This window comes from Falco naumanni, chromosome 7 (assembly GCF_017639655.2).
Source record: "Falco naumanni isolate bFalNau1 chromosome 7, bFalNau1.pat, whole genome shotgun sequence".
Lineage (NCBI taxonomy): Eukaryota > Metazoa > Chordata > Aves > Falconiformes > Falconidae > Falco > Falco naumanni.
In genome coordinates, this window is record NC_054060.1 from 1,427,879 (window position 1) to 1,446,382 (window position 18,504).

The 18,504-nt window shown below is 40.3% G+C and overlaps 1 protein-coding gene across 9 annotated transcripts in view; it reads left to right on the forward strand.

The window, feature by feature from the left end:
• NEO1 (neogenin 1) overlaps positions 1–18,504 on the forward strand; it is a 206,660-nt gene that overhangs the window by 110,849 nt on the left and 77,307 nt on the right. For all 9 annotated transcript variants that reach the window (XM_040600358.1, XM_040600353.1, XM_040600361.1 and 6 more), the window contains exon 6: positions 17,573–17,727. In XM_040600358.1, coding sequence (XP_040456292.1) covers positions 17,573–17,727 — 155 coding nt within the window. The remainder of the gene's footprint in view (positions 1–17,572; positions 17,728–18,504) is intronic.

Genomic DNA, 18,504 nt, shown 5'->3' on the forward strand with positions numbered 1-18,504 from the left:
GGTTTGCCACGCCGGCTCAAATATAATGCAGACCGTCCAAGGTGCGAAAGGGCCTATTCCCTTTAGTGACAGACTAACTTTAGGAGCGTGTGTACTGTAATGCCACTTGAAGAGCTCTCCTAGTGCACTCCCGTGGTAAAAACCTGCTGATGGAGGCACCATAGTCTTTGCCTTAACCAGCTGACGCCTTCGTCAGTATTGTATATTGGTGTTAAACCACCTATTGTAAGATGTGGCTGCTACCGGGTCTGATGCCCGAGTTGTCCTGATACAAAGGAGCACGGCTGACGCAGGACCAGGAAAGGGGTAAGTGGTGGAGCAGCCCATGGGATGGGCAGGAACGGGGGCTTTTGGTCACGGGGCTCTGAAGGCTGAGCAAGTCTCTGCTGTCAGGGTCAGAGGACAGCTGTGCATTTGAAGTCCTCTTATTTTAACAATAACGCTGTGCAAAGAAAGGTGTGTGACGGTTCGGTCCTGTTATGCACGTATTTTTGTGAGTGAAGCGAACACAGCAATGCAGCAGTAGCTGTGCTGGACCAAGCAAAAGGCTCATATGTTTGGCGTCTTGTCCAAAAGCAGATGGTTCAGAGAATGTAAGTAAGGGGCAAGAATATTTGTTGCTTCCCTTGAGTAATGTCTCATTCTCCAGCCATTTGCAGACTGGGGATTTTCTGAGCTACATGTAGTTTCTACATTATTTAGCAATCCTCAATAGATTTCTTTCCTATTAATCCGTCTTCTGCTCCTGTCCCCCTCCCCCCGCCATGTAAACATCTTGTGTTCGCAGCATCCCGTGACACTAGGGGGGAACAGCACCTCCTTTTTGTTTGTTTTGACCCAATCTCTCTTAAATTGATTTGATTTTTCTTTAACTAGCTTGTGTGGGAAAAGGCTGAAGCAAGCAGTCCTTTTTCCCCCACTGTACCAGACACCATTTGATAGGCCTTTATTGTCCCCTCTTCAGTTGTTTCTTTTTAGACGGCGCAATCTTAGCTTGTTTGCTTGTTTCTTATACGGAAGCTGTTACTGAAGTGGATTGTAATTAAAGTTGTTCTGGGGATTTGTAAATTAGAAGGGACTTTGATGTGAAGATAGGCCTGCATTCATTGATCAGGAAATAAAAGTGATTGGGTAATTCTTAACTGATGCATAAAACAAGCCTACAGAATTTGTGTCATTACAGCCAAAAAAAAATGGAAAAGCATAAACTCTCCATCTTTTTTTTTTTGAGTTGATCAGAAAAAATGTTTTTTTTTCCTAGCGGGTGATGACTGTAGGGATATGCCTCGTTTCTGCTGTAGCGTGCCATTGGAAGTTCGCATCATGCTTTGGTGAAGATGAGAGGGGCTTAGTGGAGCAGTGGATCCAATCAATTACTTTTACTGTTTGCAGACCTAGTTTGTTTCATTCCCAAGTGATCTGAGGCAAGCTGTATTTAGTGAACAAACGGTTTGATATTTGGAATTATCTTAAAATCTGTCCTCTTTTTGGCCTTTGGTGGCTTCTCAGTCTCCAGCATAAAAATGCACTGCCCTGTTGCAAAGGCTGCACTGGCAAATATTCAAAATAAAGAAGTTTCAAAGGTAGTTGTCTTTAATTTGTCACTTCCCCATTGTTACGGGATGAAGTTACAGAAATCTTAAAATACATGTTCTGCTGTTTCTCCACAGGATCTTACTGCCTTGTGCAGTGCACAAATTTCATGGTACTACTTTATTGAAAAAATGTTCGATATTTGATATTTTTTTCTTGTTCAGGGGATAGTACCATGACTTATTTATCATACCCAGTTCAAATCCATATTTATTTCTGTTCTGCTATTCAGCACCATGGAATCTGAATCATTCATAAACACTAATGAATGTATTTTTGCACTGTGCTGAAATGAAGTGGTATTGAATCCATTTAAAAAATTGACTGAGACATGGAAAAATTAAGATGAAATGTATCCAGCTGCTTTAGTGCCCAGTGTGAGACACTTAAACATTGATTTTTCAGAATATGCATCTCTTAATATGTCCCTTTGGAGCTGTGATTGGCGTTACGCATTGGAGAAGGGTGAGCGGCTCTGCTGCTCTGTCTGGCCGTTGACCCAGATCACAGGCTGACAGGTTGCAGTCACCTGTCAAAAACTGGATTTGCTTTTTAAATACCCTCCCCAGGCCCCGCAGTGAGGCAGAGGCAGGGAAGGCATCTGATTTTCTAGGGCCCTGTTAGAGACAGGGCCGTTCATTCCCTTTTTGTGGTTTCTTCACCAGCCTCTGCTCGCCTCCGGCGGTGGATGTGTTGTAGTCAAGGGCTTTCATGCTGATTTCTGCCTCTCGAGCTGGGTACCAGGCACCCTCCGGTGTGCCCAGCTGTGAGGGGGTCTTCCCTGGGCCGGGGGGGTGGGGGAGCAGATGGAAGTGGAAGGTTGTGTCCATTTGCTGAGGACGTGGGAGTGGGCAGCTGGCCTTCCCAGGCACCCCCAGCCTCTAAAGGGGCAGCACTTGGAGAATTTCTTCCACTGTTGTCCTCTTCTCTGATGTCCCAGCCTGCCCTGGCCTACTTACACGCCACGTTCATCAGTGTCTTTTCCTACTGTACTTGTTCTCTCTAGTGTCCTACTAAATCCTACTCTTTGGGTTGCGGGTCCCTTCAGATGCCTACTCTTTGCTCAGTTGATCCCTGTTACTCTGCCTGTTCTGTCAGTTCATGCCTTTTTACCCTTTTTCCTTTGCCATCTCTTGCCATTTTTGTCTCCTTAGTCCCTCTACCTTCCTGAGGTCTTCTGCGAATGGTAGTGCTGTCAGCGCTCCCTGCACTCTCCCCGTCCTTGCCCGGCTGTGCCATGCCCCTGACTGTGCTGCTCCCTCCACCTCTATCTGCCTGTGCCTGAATTTACCCCTCTTGTCTCAGCCACCTCACCCCGTCCTGCTGTTCTCCCATCCCCTCTCCTTTCTCCAGGCATCTTCCTTCTCTTATGCATCTTTGACAAAATGAGAAATTTAAAAATAAACCCCAGTGTTTTCTTCACTGATCAAAAAGATCTGAACAATTGTAAACTTACAATTTGAGTTTCTGAAAAACGCAATTCAAGGAAGAAAATACCCGTGGAAAATTTGCCATATTCCCACTTTGGCAAGTTATGAACTTCTTTGTAACAGTGCACTTGGGTGTCATTCACTGTAGATGGGAGGCCTCAGACTTACCTATAAAAGTAATTCAGAAAATAACTAAACCTTTGTTTTACAGTCTGCTGCAAAGGCTCATCCTTAGCTGTCATAACTGATTTACCAGCTTCATGGTAACACTGCAGTGTTTACAAATGCATTAATCATGGTAATCATCTTTAAAAAGTCTTTATACAATAATAGATGAATGATGATAAACAATGTGATAGCGTATTTTACTGAGGACTAAAACTTTTTGGTGGGTATGTTTGAACTTGTATGTCAAGACACATGCCTGCTGTGCTGGCAATTGCTTTAGATGTACCTTCCAGGAGAAAATCTCTGTATCTAGAATAAATATCCATAAATGCCAGAAGTAATGGTTTTTTTTATTTTCCACAGTGATTGCAGCAGTGCTGCAGATCCTGTCATTAAAACGTCTCAGTATAGATGGGGGACCTGTGTTAGTGTTTTCCTTTAGACAGTGGCATTTTAGAGGCGGCAGAGGGGATCTAAACAGAATTGTCTCCCAGGCTGCTCTTGCAGTTTTGCTTCTGAGAGGTGGTGGGGCAGTACCTGGAACTGGGGGGTTCAGTTGGAAGGAGCTTTGTGCTGAAAATTGGAAACAAGGGCCTAAAGGCTGTGGGGCTGTGCCTCGCGGAGGGCTGTGGCTGCTGCCTCTTCACCATGTGTTCTTTGTGTAGGGAATTAGGGCTCTGGAATCCAATAAAATTTTCATTGCCTTTGGCACTGCTGTAAGAAGTTTAAATTTTGATGAGCGTTCTTGTTATTCAGATGTTTCCATGGTACTTGGAGTAGACTCAGGGTCAGACAGGCTTGATTTCTCCTGGAAGGACTGGGGAAGGAGGGCTTAGTAAAACAGAAATAATAAATGTAACATTTTTACATTACTGATGCTTAGAGTAAGGTTTTTCCTTCTAAAATTCATCCTAGACATTGCTTGGAAGGCTTGCTTTGAATAATAATCAGTAATATTCACTGATAAGTGTTGTGAGTGAGCCCTGTTTTAGTTTATTATGACTGATAAGTTTTTACATATGATCTGGTTTTCTCATTTTAATACAGAAATGTGTTTTGTCATCTGTTCTGTATCATGAGTTCTTCCATAATTGCGGAGCTCGCCCCGATAAGAGCATGTTAATCCCAGACTGTGCCTTCAGAAGTTTTCACAGAGAGTGTCCATACATAAAGGGTGGGCTCCGTCTTAATAAAAAGGAAATAAATAGGGGAGTTTTACTACAAGCAGTGAAGGGGAGATGACACATGCAGCAGGTATTGAGGCAAAACCTCCATGTCCTCATATAAAAGGAAACAGAAATGTGCAAAACTCAAATAGGAGGAAGGGAAAAAAATAAAAACCTAACCCATCGGTATTGGTCTGAAACAGGTACATAAAATTGGAAACAATTTTTGTGTTAGAAGGAGGAACACCAAACAGCATGATATTGCTAAGCTGGATTTATTAAGTGGACCAAGCAAGGGATGAGCGAGCGCTTCTTCCTGTAAGAAAACCAGTGCTTTCTGTTCTCTCGTGACACCATGAGCACACTTAACTCGCATCCTTCCAGCGGGGCTCTCCCAACAGCTGTTGTACACAGTCTTCCGAGGCTTACCAGCGTTAAGCCATTTGTATCATGGATGGTGATGGGGAGCTAACACCAGACAATGTGATACAGCCAAGCTCCATTTATTAAGCAGACCAAATGAGGAGTAGGCCATGTTGGGGGAGGCATTTCATGTGCACTCGCATGTGCTTCTCGTCAGCTGAGTCATACTCCAAATACCGGCCTACTGAGGTGGTACGGTTGAGCCTGGGAAGAGTGGAGTGCCAAAACAGCACCCAGTATGTGTTGGAGCTGAACTGCTGCTGAAGAACCCAAGACAAACTGGTCCAAGGGAGAGCTGGGTTTCCCCTGAGCTCTGCTGCAGCCACTCAGCAGGGTGGGTTGGGGCAGGTGGTAGGTGTGTGCATGAGCATCGCCGTTTCCCAGCCACAGCCTCTCTCCCACTGCTTCTGCATAAGAAATTGAGCTTAGCTGTATCATGTTGCTGAGTGTTCGTTCTTCCCCCCATGACCAAATTCTAGAGGTTCACACAGATCAGAGGAGATAATGCCTTGTTTCCATGAAGGTGGTGGTATAGTGCGTGTATTTGAAATTTTTAATATAGCATGTCTTTAAACTGAGATTCCAGACTTAAATTTGAAAACCACAGCATTAGTACTGTACAACTGGTGGTCTATCCAGGGTTGTGACATTGAGCATCACCATCAGCATTTAGTCTTTTAAAAGGAGGATTACATAATGTGGAGAAAGCTTCCTAAAAATGAAAAGGCACAGCCAAAATGGTTAAATACTTGGCAAGTGGTGTGGTGCTTAAGGAACTCTCACAGTAAATGCCTAACACCTGTGAAAAGTTATATTGGAAATACAAAAAAAACCCACCACCCCCAGAACCCCACCAAAAATCTCCTAACAACAAGGTAAAGAAAATTTTTCTCATGTTTATATGCAAATAAAATAATACAAAGCTTTCAATCATTTGCTAATAACATAATAGTCTTCTAATATTTTTTTCCAAGCCTGTCGGAGAAACTGTAGGGTTGGCAGATGATTGAACATAAAGAGAAAGGGGTGAGAAGATGGCCTGAAGCAGAAAAGTGAATTCTTGATATCAGTGTTGTCTGCAAAATTGGAAGTTTCTTTTTTTTAAAAAAATGTTTTCCCTCTTAAAATAGAGGGAGCTGGTGGGGGGGTACTACCTGAAATTGTAGAGCTAGGAAAATGTATTTCAAAACAAATCCATAAAGTGAACAGTAAGTATTCATCAGGACCAGATGGTATTCACTTAGAATTTCTCAACGAGTTTAAGTGTGAAATCCTGAGTTACCAAGTGTGGTGTGTTACCTATCACTTCAACTGGCTAATCCAACAAAAAAAATGAGACTAAAGATACTTGGTCAATGTGACATGAGGTTTTTTAGAAGTCTTTTGGGGGAAATCTGGGAAACTGTGCATGAGTTCATCTGGTGTCTGGACCAACTGAATTGACAGAAATTACTTTAAAATATAGTGTTGTTAGACATTTGGGAAATACCATGTATGGAATCCGTTTGTGTATGTTTTGTGGGGAAATGAAACACACTTCACTGTTGAGGACTCTTCCATTCCCGGAACATTTCTAGCTGTTTCACTAAGAGCCTCAAATGATGGTGCTGTGGAGTCAGAGGGAGTGACCTTGTGGAGATAAAAAAAGAGTAAATAAGTTGTTTAACAGATAGAAAATTAGAGTGGAAGTAAGAAATGGAGCCGAGTCTGCACTGCTCAGCATTTTTAGGTTATCTGGAGAAGGGGATTGTAAGGGGACAGTTTGCTGCTGAGCTGAGTGGGGCTGCGAGTTTGACTGCTGTCTGGGAAGAGCTTCAGAAACACCTTGTTGTGCAAGAAACAATTAAGCAGGTAAATGACAGGTGAAGTTCAATGTACTGTAAATTGGTATATAAAGTTAAACATAGTTCTATAAATTTATATAGTAGTGGCCTCTGAGCTGGCAGGTTTTGCACGGGCATAAAATATTGAAGTTATAATTCGTAGGTCTTTGGAAAATGCAAGATCTTAAAAACCCAAATTAAATCTTAAGAATTTTTAGGAAAGGAATAGGCACCAAAACAGAAAAATCATTATGGCACTGTCAAAATCTGTGATGGTCCTATACATCAAATGCTGTGAGCAGTTCTTGCTCCCTCCCCTCCTAAATGCAGTAAAGCTTTTAGGTGTAGTAAAGCCGAAGAAGTTGTAGACTTTAACAAGGATGATCGAAGACGTGTAGAGTGTTGAAAATGGTACTTTTCTGTAAAATCATGAGTGCTATGGGGAACGCAAATAGGAAATGAATGCTTGTTCCTCTTCTCTTGCAAGAACCAAGAGACATCATGTGGTTGATTGACTCAAAGACATGCAAAAAATGGTAAATTTTCTTGGGGACCAATGCATGGATCTTACTGCTGTGAGCATTATGGATGTTGCAGGCTTACCTGGATCCAGAAAGCAGCTTGAACTGGTTTTTAAAAGCCAAATCTAACCAGAATGAGTAGATGTGAAGCTATATTCTCTTTCTTGGGAAGTCCCTTGTCCAGAGATTGCTTGACTCTGGGAGAATGTATAGAGACGTATTGCTTTGTGCTTTTTTCATTCTATCCTTGATACCTGCAGTTGTCTGCTGTGTGGCACTGTGCAACTGTCACTGTGTTTTTATGTTCCTGGATGTGTCCTGCTGATAAGCAACCTTTGTTCACCAGTTATCAGGGTAGTGTTACTGTGAAAGCGTGCGAAGCAGACACTACATCTTCAGCAGATACTGGTTAGATAAGGTAGTTTCTCTAAACACTTCTCACTATTGCCGAACAGATCGGCTGACAAGAATGGACATTATTTACGCTTACCTTTGTATAGATAGGATTAAGGGCAGTGTGGATGATGTTGCAATCTTGCCAAAGGCTTAATGTCAGTGTGCAATTAGTGTACTGAATCGGGCTGCAACTGCTAAGGTGCCCCACAAATGAAGAACAAAAAGAAAAATACTACTAGTGTATAGGGTGCTCGGAGAACTTGCTGTATGTTTCTGCACCTGGAAAACTTCCCAGACAATTCAATTTGTGGGTATGCGTACATGACCTCCAATTATCTGCAGTCCAAATCCATGTGCCAAGCTAACGGCTCACAGCTTTTAATGAGAGTTTTTGCTGAATATGTAGTCTCCTGCATATTTAGTAGTTCATAACCGTTGCTTTAGAAAACGGGGTTTGCTTCACTAAAGCTTGTACTGAAAAGAAGAACCCGTTTTCTTTATCAAAGATGAGGAGTGAGAAATTAATTGTTTAGAGTATTATATTTTCAAGAACAGGGCAAGAATCTAGATGTTACTCCTGTGTAGGAGTTCTTCCTGTGCAAGAATGATATGTGGATATATATACACAGACACACGCACGGTTTTTCTATCTATTGCAGTATTTCTGTATTAAGCTGTCTTACCTATTTGAGGTGTCTGATTGCATGACTGCTTAATCTTGCCTTTGCTCAAATAACCGAATCCAGGACTTCCTTTTTTTCTTTTGGAGCCAAGTTTCTGAGTCATTGATCACTTTCATTGCTTTCTTGTGAATCGGGGTTCGTGTTTTCCTTGAAGTGTTGTGCTCAAATAACATGGTCAGCTGAGGCATTAGTGCATGTTGGATGGAAGAGGAGTCTCAGGAGCTACTGTTACACCTCCCTCGTATGATCACTTCTTTCCATAACAGTATGATACTGGGAGTCATGTTTAATTCATGGTTGTATTTCTGATCTCTGATAAAAGTCCTTGTTTCTCAGACCTTTTTCTGCAAAGTTTATCACTATTCCTTCCTGTTCTGTAAATGGGCAGTTTATTATTGCTCCCTGAAAAAGAAATGCACCTTTATTGAATTATATCCTGGCATTTTTATTCTACCTTTCTAATTATTATGTGTTATTATTGTTCTGTACTATTCATCCTTACCTGGTTTCTTGGTAGTTGTAGTATCATTGAATGTTTAGGGTTTTTTGACCTTTCTGCTTCTGAAATGCATATTTAGGGGCTGCCCTCTGAAAGATAGTTCTTACTTCAATTGCTGAATTAAAGTTTTTCAATGCAAATATAAAATATTTGTTTTCAAACCAACTCGAATGCATTCTGGTCACCCCCTGCCCTTCTCCCACCACTGAAATCGTAATAGCTCTGTGTGGAAGATGTTTCAGCATTTGTGGGGGAAGCTGTAAAGCGCCAGACAGTCCACAGAAGCAAAAGCACAGAACATGAAGTGCTCGTTCGGCCTTTGCCTGGTGAGCAGAGTGCGACGTAGGCTACCAGAGATCACTAGCAGGACACAAGACTAGCCCCTTTCTCTGCTCCACCTGGTAAGGAAGTGGGGAAGCATTCCTGCTGGTCAGGATGCCATAGACAGGGAACCATTTATCTATAGGCATGTTAGCTTTTGATTTTCTAAAATGTAAAAAAAAGTCATTTATGTGTTAAAAACGGACACCTGCAGTCATTACCTTACTAGGTAAGAAAAATGATACAGTGTCACTAGCACTGAAACTTTCATCTGCAGCTTCTGTTCATAAACTGGAACTTTGCTTTTTGTGCAATAAAAAATCCTGTGCATGTCGTAGTTTACATTTTTATAACCTTTTTGTGTCTTGGTACACTGATATTTTTTTTATTATTATTTGACAGTTTTCTATTCCGTGTATATTTTTCTAAAAAGACTCCTTTTTGTCAGCTTTTGTTTGCTATGCAAATCTTCCAGCTGCATATTAAGTGTGTTTTAAGGACATGACAGCCCTGCTCAGATGTTGGGAAGACTTTTGACTTGCCTGCGACATAGTTTTGGTTTTTAAATCTCTTTTTTCCAGAGTACTTATCCATATACCTTTGCCATTTTTAAGGAAGAACATTCTAATTCCCTGTTTCCATTTCAAATGTAATTTCCATTTCTTTTCTTCCAAGGTACATTTGCCTGCTAATTTGTACAACTATAGCATGGAAATAAAAGATACTTGCAAGTTCTGCTGTCAAACATCAATCTATGTGTTTTATCTGTGTTTTGGTGCAAATGGTAGGAGGTGAAGGATGTCATGTCATTTTGAAGCAGAATCAAAAATTTGGGAAAACATGTTTTCAGAAGGCAAGTAAGCTTCCTGACTACACTTACTACATTTGTTATTACACTGATACCATGAAGCAGAAAACATTTTCATAGACTTAGGTGAATATCAGACATAACTGTGACATTTGGCAACTGTTGCTCCCACCTTAATGGTTCAATGTTATAATTTATCCTGATTTTGTTTGATTTCATTGTTTGCTTTGCAGTACTTGAACACTTAGTGGGTCTGCTCCGTGGGAGCACTGTGATAACACAAATAATTTCAAACATTTTCATCAGTCTGCCCTATGTGTTGTGCTAGCTGCCTGACAGAAATGAGTTGGTTTTGGCTAACTGAGCAAGGAAATCACTATTAGTTTAAATAAAAATGCACGCCGTAGGTGATGCAGTCTTCTCTGGAGTGAGCACTGAAAAGCGAGCTCATCCCAGGCAATAGAATTATGGTCCTGTGCTGGGATTTGGCCATGCAACTATCCACGAAAACACCCTTCGCTTTGGCAGATTTACAAAAAAAGTTCGAAGATTTTTAAATCCTATCAAACATCTTATTAAAATAGAACAGTTTGTCACTTGACAGGTAGATTTAGAGAAGGTCTTATGTGTTGCAGTGATACCACTGCATGTGTTAATACTGACTCAGGGTGCGATGGAATGGATTAACAGGGTGATCATCATACTGCGGAGTTACATCCTTCTTAGAAACAAACTTGCAGTTGTTAAAATTTTTAACTTTATGAGGATTCTAATAGGATTTGTAGCATATCCTAATGGAATATCTTGTTCTCCATGGAGGAGAAAATAAAAATCTTCTGGGCTTACCATTTTAGGCTGATGTGGAAGGATTTTTATAGTAAAATGCTCGGTTTAAATACTACTGGTAATCCTGGTTGTTAACTGAAATACAAGGTAGGGGTTCTACCCATAGTGTCCATCAGAAATGTAGTTATAAAGTGGAAGAAGTCATTTGACCAAGTATGCTTAAGTCACGATTAGTTGGAGATATGCTATGAAAGTGTATGCGGTCTGCTTAGGTTTTACATCTGCTATTTGGTGTGCGTGAGGACTTCTGGAATTGGAAAACACTTTTGTATTTGAATGGTAAGCATTGATTGCTAAAGAAATATTTGTCATGGACAAAAGTATGGAAGGAAGGGGATGAAGGGATGTTGACAAGAACTATGATTTAATTGTGTGACTTCAGAAAACACATTCCTAATTTTTGGGGATTGAGGGCATTTGTAGGTGGCTGAGGCAGCAGAAATGACTACTTCAGTCTTGTCTTTGATAATTTCTATTCAGAAATTCAGTTATTGCATTTCAGTCCTTTGGCTGTCTTAGACTGTTGGGGAAATTATAACACTGATTCAGTGTGCAAAGGGAATGGTCCTGCAGTGGGTTTAATGCATATTCTTTGTTCATGCTGTAGAAAAACAGCAGGTGACAAAATGCATCATACTTAATCAGGAAATTTAATCCTGGTGTGAGTTGTTTTGTCAGTTTGTGATGCTGCGATGCTGAGTGAGGTCTTGGGTTTTGCTTCAAGTTGCTCGTGGCTACAACAGCAATCACAGGTGGAAGAAGTTCTCCTGTCTTAGAGGTGATGCTTTTCACCACTCCAGACTTACCAGAGGCCTGTTTAGACTAGTCAAAAGCTCCTTCAGTTAATGGTACTAATGAGTTTTAACTTATGGGTAGGGAGGACCACAAAGTGGGTGTTGCACCTGTGCTGTGAGCCAGCATGTTATACATATGGGATGCTTGTATAGTCACATCGCTGGAGGGACTTGGAGTTAAGAGCAGAGTCATGGCTGCAGGAGTTTGGTGAATTGATGGGAGCAAAGACAGTAATTCATCTGCACGGAACGAGGAGGGTGATAGAGGACATGGGGAAACAACCGAACAATGTAACAGAGATAATATCTACCTTTTACTGTGGATCATGTTTATGTTATTTTTGCCTGATGCTATGCTTGGACCATCAGTATATTTATTAATGCTTTTTAAAAAGAGAGTAAGTCTTTTCAAGGTACAGTTTGCAGTCTATGTTTCTGTTGCATCAAAATAAGATTATTTTTATGCGCTTCATGTATGACAGACACTGTTTTAAATGTATTAGGAAGTGAGCTAATGGTGCAGCTGCAGCTGCCTGTCCTTTGAGGAGTACTAGACATAATGCCTAGTTCTCTTTTGGATATGTTTTTTAAAAATAATTTTAGATTTTTTTTCTCATTACAGTGGTCTAAATGGCCTCCCTGTTTGAGGTCACTTTTCTGCCTCTGCAGGTTTTTCTTTGTTGCTCAAGTCTGATTATCAGGAATCGCTGCTTTGCCACCATTATGGTTTTCTTCATCTTTCTGGGGAGCAACGTGGAGGAAATTTGACTTTTGGGCGAGGTTAATGTGCATAAAAATGAGATCTTAGCTAGAATAGCAGCATTTTGATTGGGTTACTGTGGGGGAAGGTTCGTTGTGCTTGTAACCAAGAGAGTTCTGTTTAGTTAATTGTGCAGAACTTGGTTTTTTCCTTTTCTTGTGTAGTTATAGCTTGGCTTGATGTTTCAGGTTGGAAATGGGATTGCGGACCCAGAAACCTTTGTCCTTACATCAGTGATTGTGAGATTGAAAGAAAGCTCCTCTTCAAGAGATGGAGAGGAGGATTGAATGTAATTAATTTCTCTCTTATTTGAAGCAGTACAGATGGCTGAATGGAAAATATATTCTTTCGACTGTGCCCCTGAAGGCCACAAAATTTCTTTCTTAATGAGAACAGGCAAGAGCTACTGACCACTGAAAAGACATTTGAAGAAACAGTTGTTCTGTAAAGTTCAGAATAAATGGTGCTCTTTAATACTCTCCACATAGCTATCCAAAGGTTTCTAATCCTTGACTTTTTAAAACATAACACACAGACGATGTGGGTCCTTAAGCCGACATTGTTCCTTGTGAATCCGCTCTACTGGATTGTGCTGAGGTGTGAGGACGAAGTGCAGAGCTTTCTGCTTCGGTCCCATATGGCACTGTGCTGCAGAGTTGGGGTAGTTTGTTTCCATTCCCTCCTGATCACCTCAAATAGTGGAATGGGATCTGTGCCCAGCATCCATTCCCATTTCCACTTCAACTTGGTGCAATTCCTCTTGCATATGTGTCGTTCCTCAGCTCTTTCCATTATTTTACAGCTGTTGGCTTAAAAAAACATAATATTTTTCAAATATTTCATCTTTACTGGGATTTAGTTTAGAAGTTTGAATCAACTGCTGATGTAGATTGCTGGGTTTTCTTTTTTTTTTTAATTATCACTGTTATGATCAAAATACTTTGTTTTTTAAATCTACAAAAGGGTGGAAGATACTCTTGGACAGGGACTCTCTAATGGTGCCACAGTGCATGTGGAATTCTGTGCAAGAATCTTGCAATTTAAATAGTTATTTGCGTGCTAACGTTAAGAGGAATAGAAGAGTGGGCTGAGCTGCCAAGTCGTCTTTGAAGTTTAATTGTCTGTTTGGTAACGGAACACATAATCTTCCATTACAAATCTTATTTTATATGGTAATTGGCTCATTTGCTTTCTGGTTATCAATTTAACTTTTCTACCACAAACATCTGTACTTGCATTGTGTTAATCTGTGTGAATGCTAAACACTGACATAGTTAAACTATAAAAGTGTATTTTAAAAGTGGTTTTTATTCATTAACTGGAATGTAATTGATAATAAAGTGAGCACTTCTCGTATTATTATCCCTTTGTAAGCAGTTTGGCATTTACTCCAAAACCCAGAAAAGCAAAGTCACTTTGAAAAAAGAGTACGTTTCACATTCTTAATCTCCTAAATCAAAAATATTTGAGAGCAGATAATAGGGTATCTAGTTCAACCTTCATTTTTGTGGCAAAAAGATACTGAATCTTATGATTCAATATTAATGCCTGCTGGTGGATGATGCTGCAAGTTAAAGCTGTAAAGTTGCTAACGATACTTGAGTACTTTCCAAATGTCTTTGTTACAAGTTAAACATTAGTGGAGAAAACGGAAATAATTCCAGAACTTTACTTTGCACTAATTTTGTTTCATATGTGATGATCCATCTGTTCCCTTATGGTGCTCCTCCCTCCTTGTCACCCGCTCCTTGTCCCTCAACCTTTCAGATTAGCGATGGCCGTTCCCAGGCTACTACTGTTCGTTCTTCTGTGTTCAGTTTTGGGTTTGCTTTTAAAAACATACCTGTTTTCTGCTAGGTATGATGGAAGTCTCTTGGTAGGTGGATGCTGAGGGAGGTCTAAAGTGCTGCCAATGTATTCAATGAGGAAAATACAGAGAGTACTGCTAGAGATGTCTGTCTTCAAGAATTTGTGATGGGATCCTCCCACCGTACCGCCTGTGCTGGGCAGACGGCGTGTGCATACCGAGAGCAGGGGCTTGCCCTTTCTGATGCTCCTCTTGCTGAGGGAAGGGCTGCTGTGTTGCCGCCGTGAGCTTTATGCTCATCGTTTCAGAGATTAAAGGGTGTCTCAATATGTTTTTGAAAGAGGTAAGCATTGAACACATTGAAAGAAATAGAAAACTGGATAAAAATGTGGTTTAAATAAAGGTAAATCATATCATAATACTTCTTTTGATAAAGAAACTAACTTTGGCAAAGGCAGTCTTAACCCCAGAGCAGCTGGGTTTTTTTAAGAGCCACTTGTGATTTTACTGAAATTTTCTTATAGATCCTGTTTCTCATCCTTGAGTTTTCCAGTGTAGCTACTCAGTACGGCAATTTGCATGTATTCTTGAGGTCATCAGATGATCTTTTTTAGACAAGGGTTGTGCTTTTGACAGTGAATATTATTGGGTTGTGTTTATTAAGATTCCTGTGTAGTATGTGGCTAAGGGATTAAATGTTGGGCTGTAATGAATGTTATGGAAATAGGAATATTGTACAGTCATGGAAAAACTAATCTTTCATGTTTCCAATTTTTACATTCCCTTTTTTCAACTATGTAACCTTTCTAAGTATCACTATATGTGTGTATATGTATACATATGGAGAAAGAGACTAAAAGGGAGTGAGAACATAAACTATTGAGCAAGGAGACTGGAACAAAATCAGTCATTAGTTAAAAATGGCTAATGATGAGAGAGCAATGATCTATCACAGGCTGACATCAGGATGGTGCATCTAGGGAAGGGCAAATACGGTAGTAGAATGAATTGGGCAAGATATTTGCTGTGGTGATAACACTGTATTTATGCCATTTTTCAAGTCAGTGGTGGGACACATCTGAAATTGTATGTAAATAATTGAAACTCTAGTGGCTGCAAAGATTAATTCAAACTAGAGCAAATACAGAGAGTCTGCAAGGAGGGTGTGGGCGACTTGACATACCAGAACTAAGCAAACATGACGTGTGCCTGCCAAAACCAAGGCTGGGATATGGGAAAGGAGTGGAGAAATAGTGCAGCTCACAATAGATAGAAATGCTGAGGATAAATGCCAGGGAAGAATACAAATCTAAAATGAACAGCACTGTTTTCATAAAGAATAAGTAATAGCAATTTGGCCACAAATAAACACAGAAGACAGTTTTCAAATGTCAGAGTTATATACAGTTATTATAGTCATCTAATATAGATAGTAAGTACAAAAATTTCTAAATCACTTTAATGTGGAGTTTACGGTGTGTTTAGTAAATTTATGGAAAGTTGATGTGAAATGGATGTCTGAAGTCGTAGGCAACTGGACTCAGCCCCATCCTGATTTTTGCTCCTAAGTGAGACAGTTTGAGCAGTTAATATTATGTACATGTTTATGTAGTTTCTGGTATAGATTTGCAGGCTTGTCTGTGAGTTAAGCCATCCTCCTACTCTATAAATAAGTATTTCCATATGTTAATGTTCTTTTATTTAACTTATAATCAGAAAATTGGGGTGTGTGTGTTTTAGAGAACTGCTTGTCTCCAGCTATCTGGTTTTAAAAATATTAAATCCACCTACAAATGTGTACAGTCATTTCACAGGAAGAAGTAAAAACACGGTTTAGTATTCCTTATGCTCTAGCATGAGGTAAATCCCATTGATAGGGGAAGCGTGTAAAATGTTTGTCTAAACTCTGTATCCCTTCCATATTGACTTTCTTGGATAAATATTAAAGGGCAAAAGGCTGCTTTTGATTTCCTGGAACTTGAATAATCAGACCTGCCAACATAAGTAAATTGCCCTTATGTTGGTGAGTGTAGTAAAAACAAATAAATAGGTGAATGCTCCTCATAATAGAATATATTCAAATAGTATGTGCCTGCGAGCAGCTCTTCTTCCTGGCACTGAGCTGAAGAAGCAGAGAGTCCTTTTACGCAGCGTGATGCTTCTTGGTGGCACATTTGCTCACAGAAGTTTTTTAATATGTCTGTGCATTGAATATTTCGTGGCTTGTATTACCAAAAAAGTCTTTTATTTCTGAGTTTTTACATATTTGAAATATCTTTAATTTAATTAATCTTACTCTAAGGACATGACATTTTTAAAAAAGAGGCCAAGACCCAGAGGTAACACTTTCGGTACATGTCTTAAGTGAAGAACCTGTCTGTCTTACTGTGCAATGAAATACACATCGTCGTGTACATACCTGTAATACGAAAGGTGTGTGTAGTCCTGTACATAGTGTTTCTTGGGCTTACACAAACCAGAGAAGAAAATCTTTGGGTCAGTACAGCACTGTCTATTTGATAAACAGAATTTCTTCAGGGGAACACAAGGCAATGGTACCCTAGGAAACTTCCATCTTAGTTTTGTGTCCATTCATTTTTTAAGAAGTCTTTTTTAATACAATTTTAGCTTTTCGTTTACCTACTGACTTAAGTATTGAGTACAAAGAACTCCATGAAAAATCTATGGTGTATCAGCCGAAGGATTTTATCTAATAAGTAACTGGTTGCTGATCATGGTGCACCCTTACATGCTGTAAGTGCCTGGCTGCATGACCACCGATTACAGAGCTCCAGCTGGACTTGCCGTACGTCGACGTGTAGCTTTTTAGAAAAAGTTGTACATGGCCTTTTTCATCGTAGCCTGTTTTTTTTAATTTCAAATCTAAGTTGCAGTCTTTTCATTTAACAAACTAATAAACTTTGCTGCAGGAGGGGGTGAAAGCATTTGTATAACCTTTCATGGTCTTGTTGGGCAGCTTAGCCCACAAGATTCTGTATTTGTGGAAGGGGCATAAAACTGTTGGACAACTAAGCACTAAATGATTTGCTCAGATGAACTTGTGAGTTGGTGAAGGAAGAGTGTGAATGGTGTCTGAAATCCACTGCCTGCTGTGGTCTGCAGCGTGCAGCAACATGCCTATGGCAGATAAGAGTGCAATGTGTTCTTTGACCATGGAAATATTTCTTTTTTCCAAATGACATCTATGTCTCTTGGTTTTAAAATACTTTTAACTTTACACTTTATACATCCCGGTTCAATTTTTTCTTTCATGTATTCTCCAGAGGTCATTTCAAGTTAAAATGGCTGGCTGTTTAACTGGCCCAAATGTCATGTTGAAACGGTGCCGAGCTCGTATCGGCTTCTGTCAAACCCTGATCTGAGAGCGTCTGCCGACATCGCTGTGCGGGCGCGTGAGCCCTTGCAGGCAGCTTGTCTGTGTTGAGTCTCACTGCGTGTTGGAGTATGAGCACAACTGATGCGGTTCTGTGGATGCTGACACCATCTTTTGTCTTTCTTCCATTTTATTTGAAGTTCCTCCTGAATTTCTGAAGCGGCCTGCAAATATTTACGCTCATGAGTCTGTGGACATTGTGTTTGAGTGTGAGGTGACTGGCAAACCTACTCCTACTGTGAAATGGGTCAAGAATGGAGACATGGTGATACCAAGTGACTATTTCAAAATCGTTGTAAGTACATTGTTGGTTTCACAATTTTTTAAGCTGTTGACCTGTCTGTTAATCCTCTGACACATACGCATGGAAGCTAGGTTCTTTTATAGGACCAGCTTCCTATTTTTGTGCTATTGATTTTCGGGGCCTGGGAGAGAAATGGTTTCTTGAAACCCTTAATGCTCCATAATTCAGTCATTTTACTGAAACACTAACGCGTGTTGCTTATGTGGTATCAGTTTATTTCTTTATAGCTTAGATTTTCCGTAAGGGACAGAGGCACAAACACTGACAAAAAGCACTTTGTTGGCTGAACCTGTGAATGCGCGGGCTCGCCGTGAGCACTGCCGGGCTGTGTCTTCGGCAGCCGTCTTGCAAATGACTGTTTCAAACAGGAGCTGAAATATAAACATAACTGAGTTGTGGATCATGAGTTTTGGCACAGCAGTACTTCTAGAGGGAAATTCTAGATGTAGGGGAAGTTGTTGTTGAGACACGGTTGAGAACTTAATGATTGTATAATTGGGTATACCTGAGGTTGTAGGATTGCAGCGATGAGCTGTGTAGTTATACTCTGTGCTTAAAATATTGTAAAAATGGCTGTGGAAATTCTATGATTTGCCAGTGATATGTGATGCTAGAAAATGATAGCCGTTGGTAAGAGCTGCTGCTGCTTTTTGAAACCGTATAATTGGAGGATTTAGTGCGGGAGAGATGCAAGCTGATGGGAACTCCAAATGCACTTTTGCATGTTACTGTTCAGTTTATCCGGTCACAGTAATGTCCCATAACACC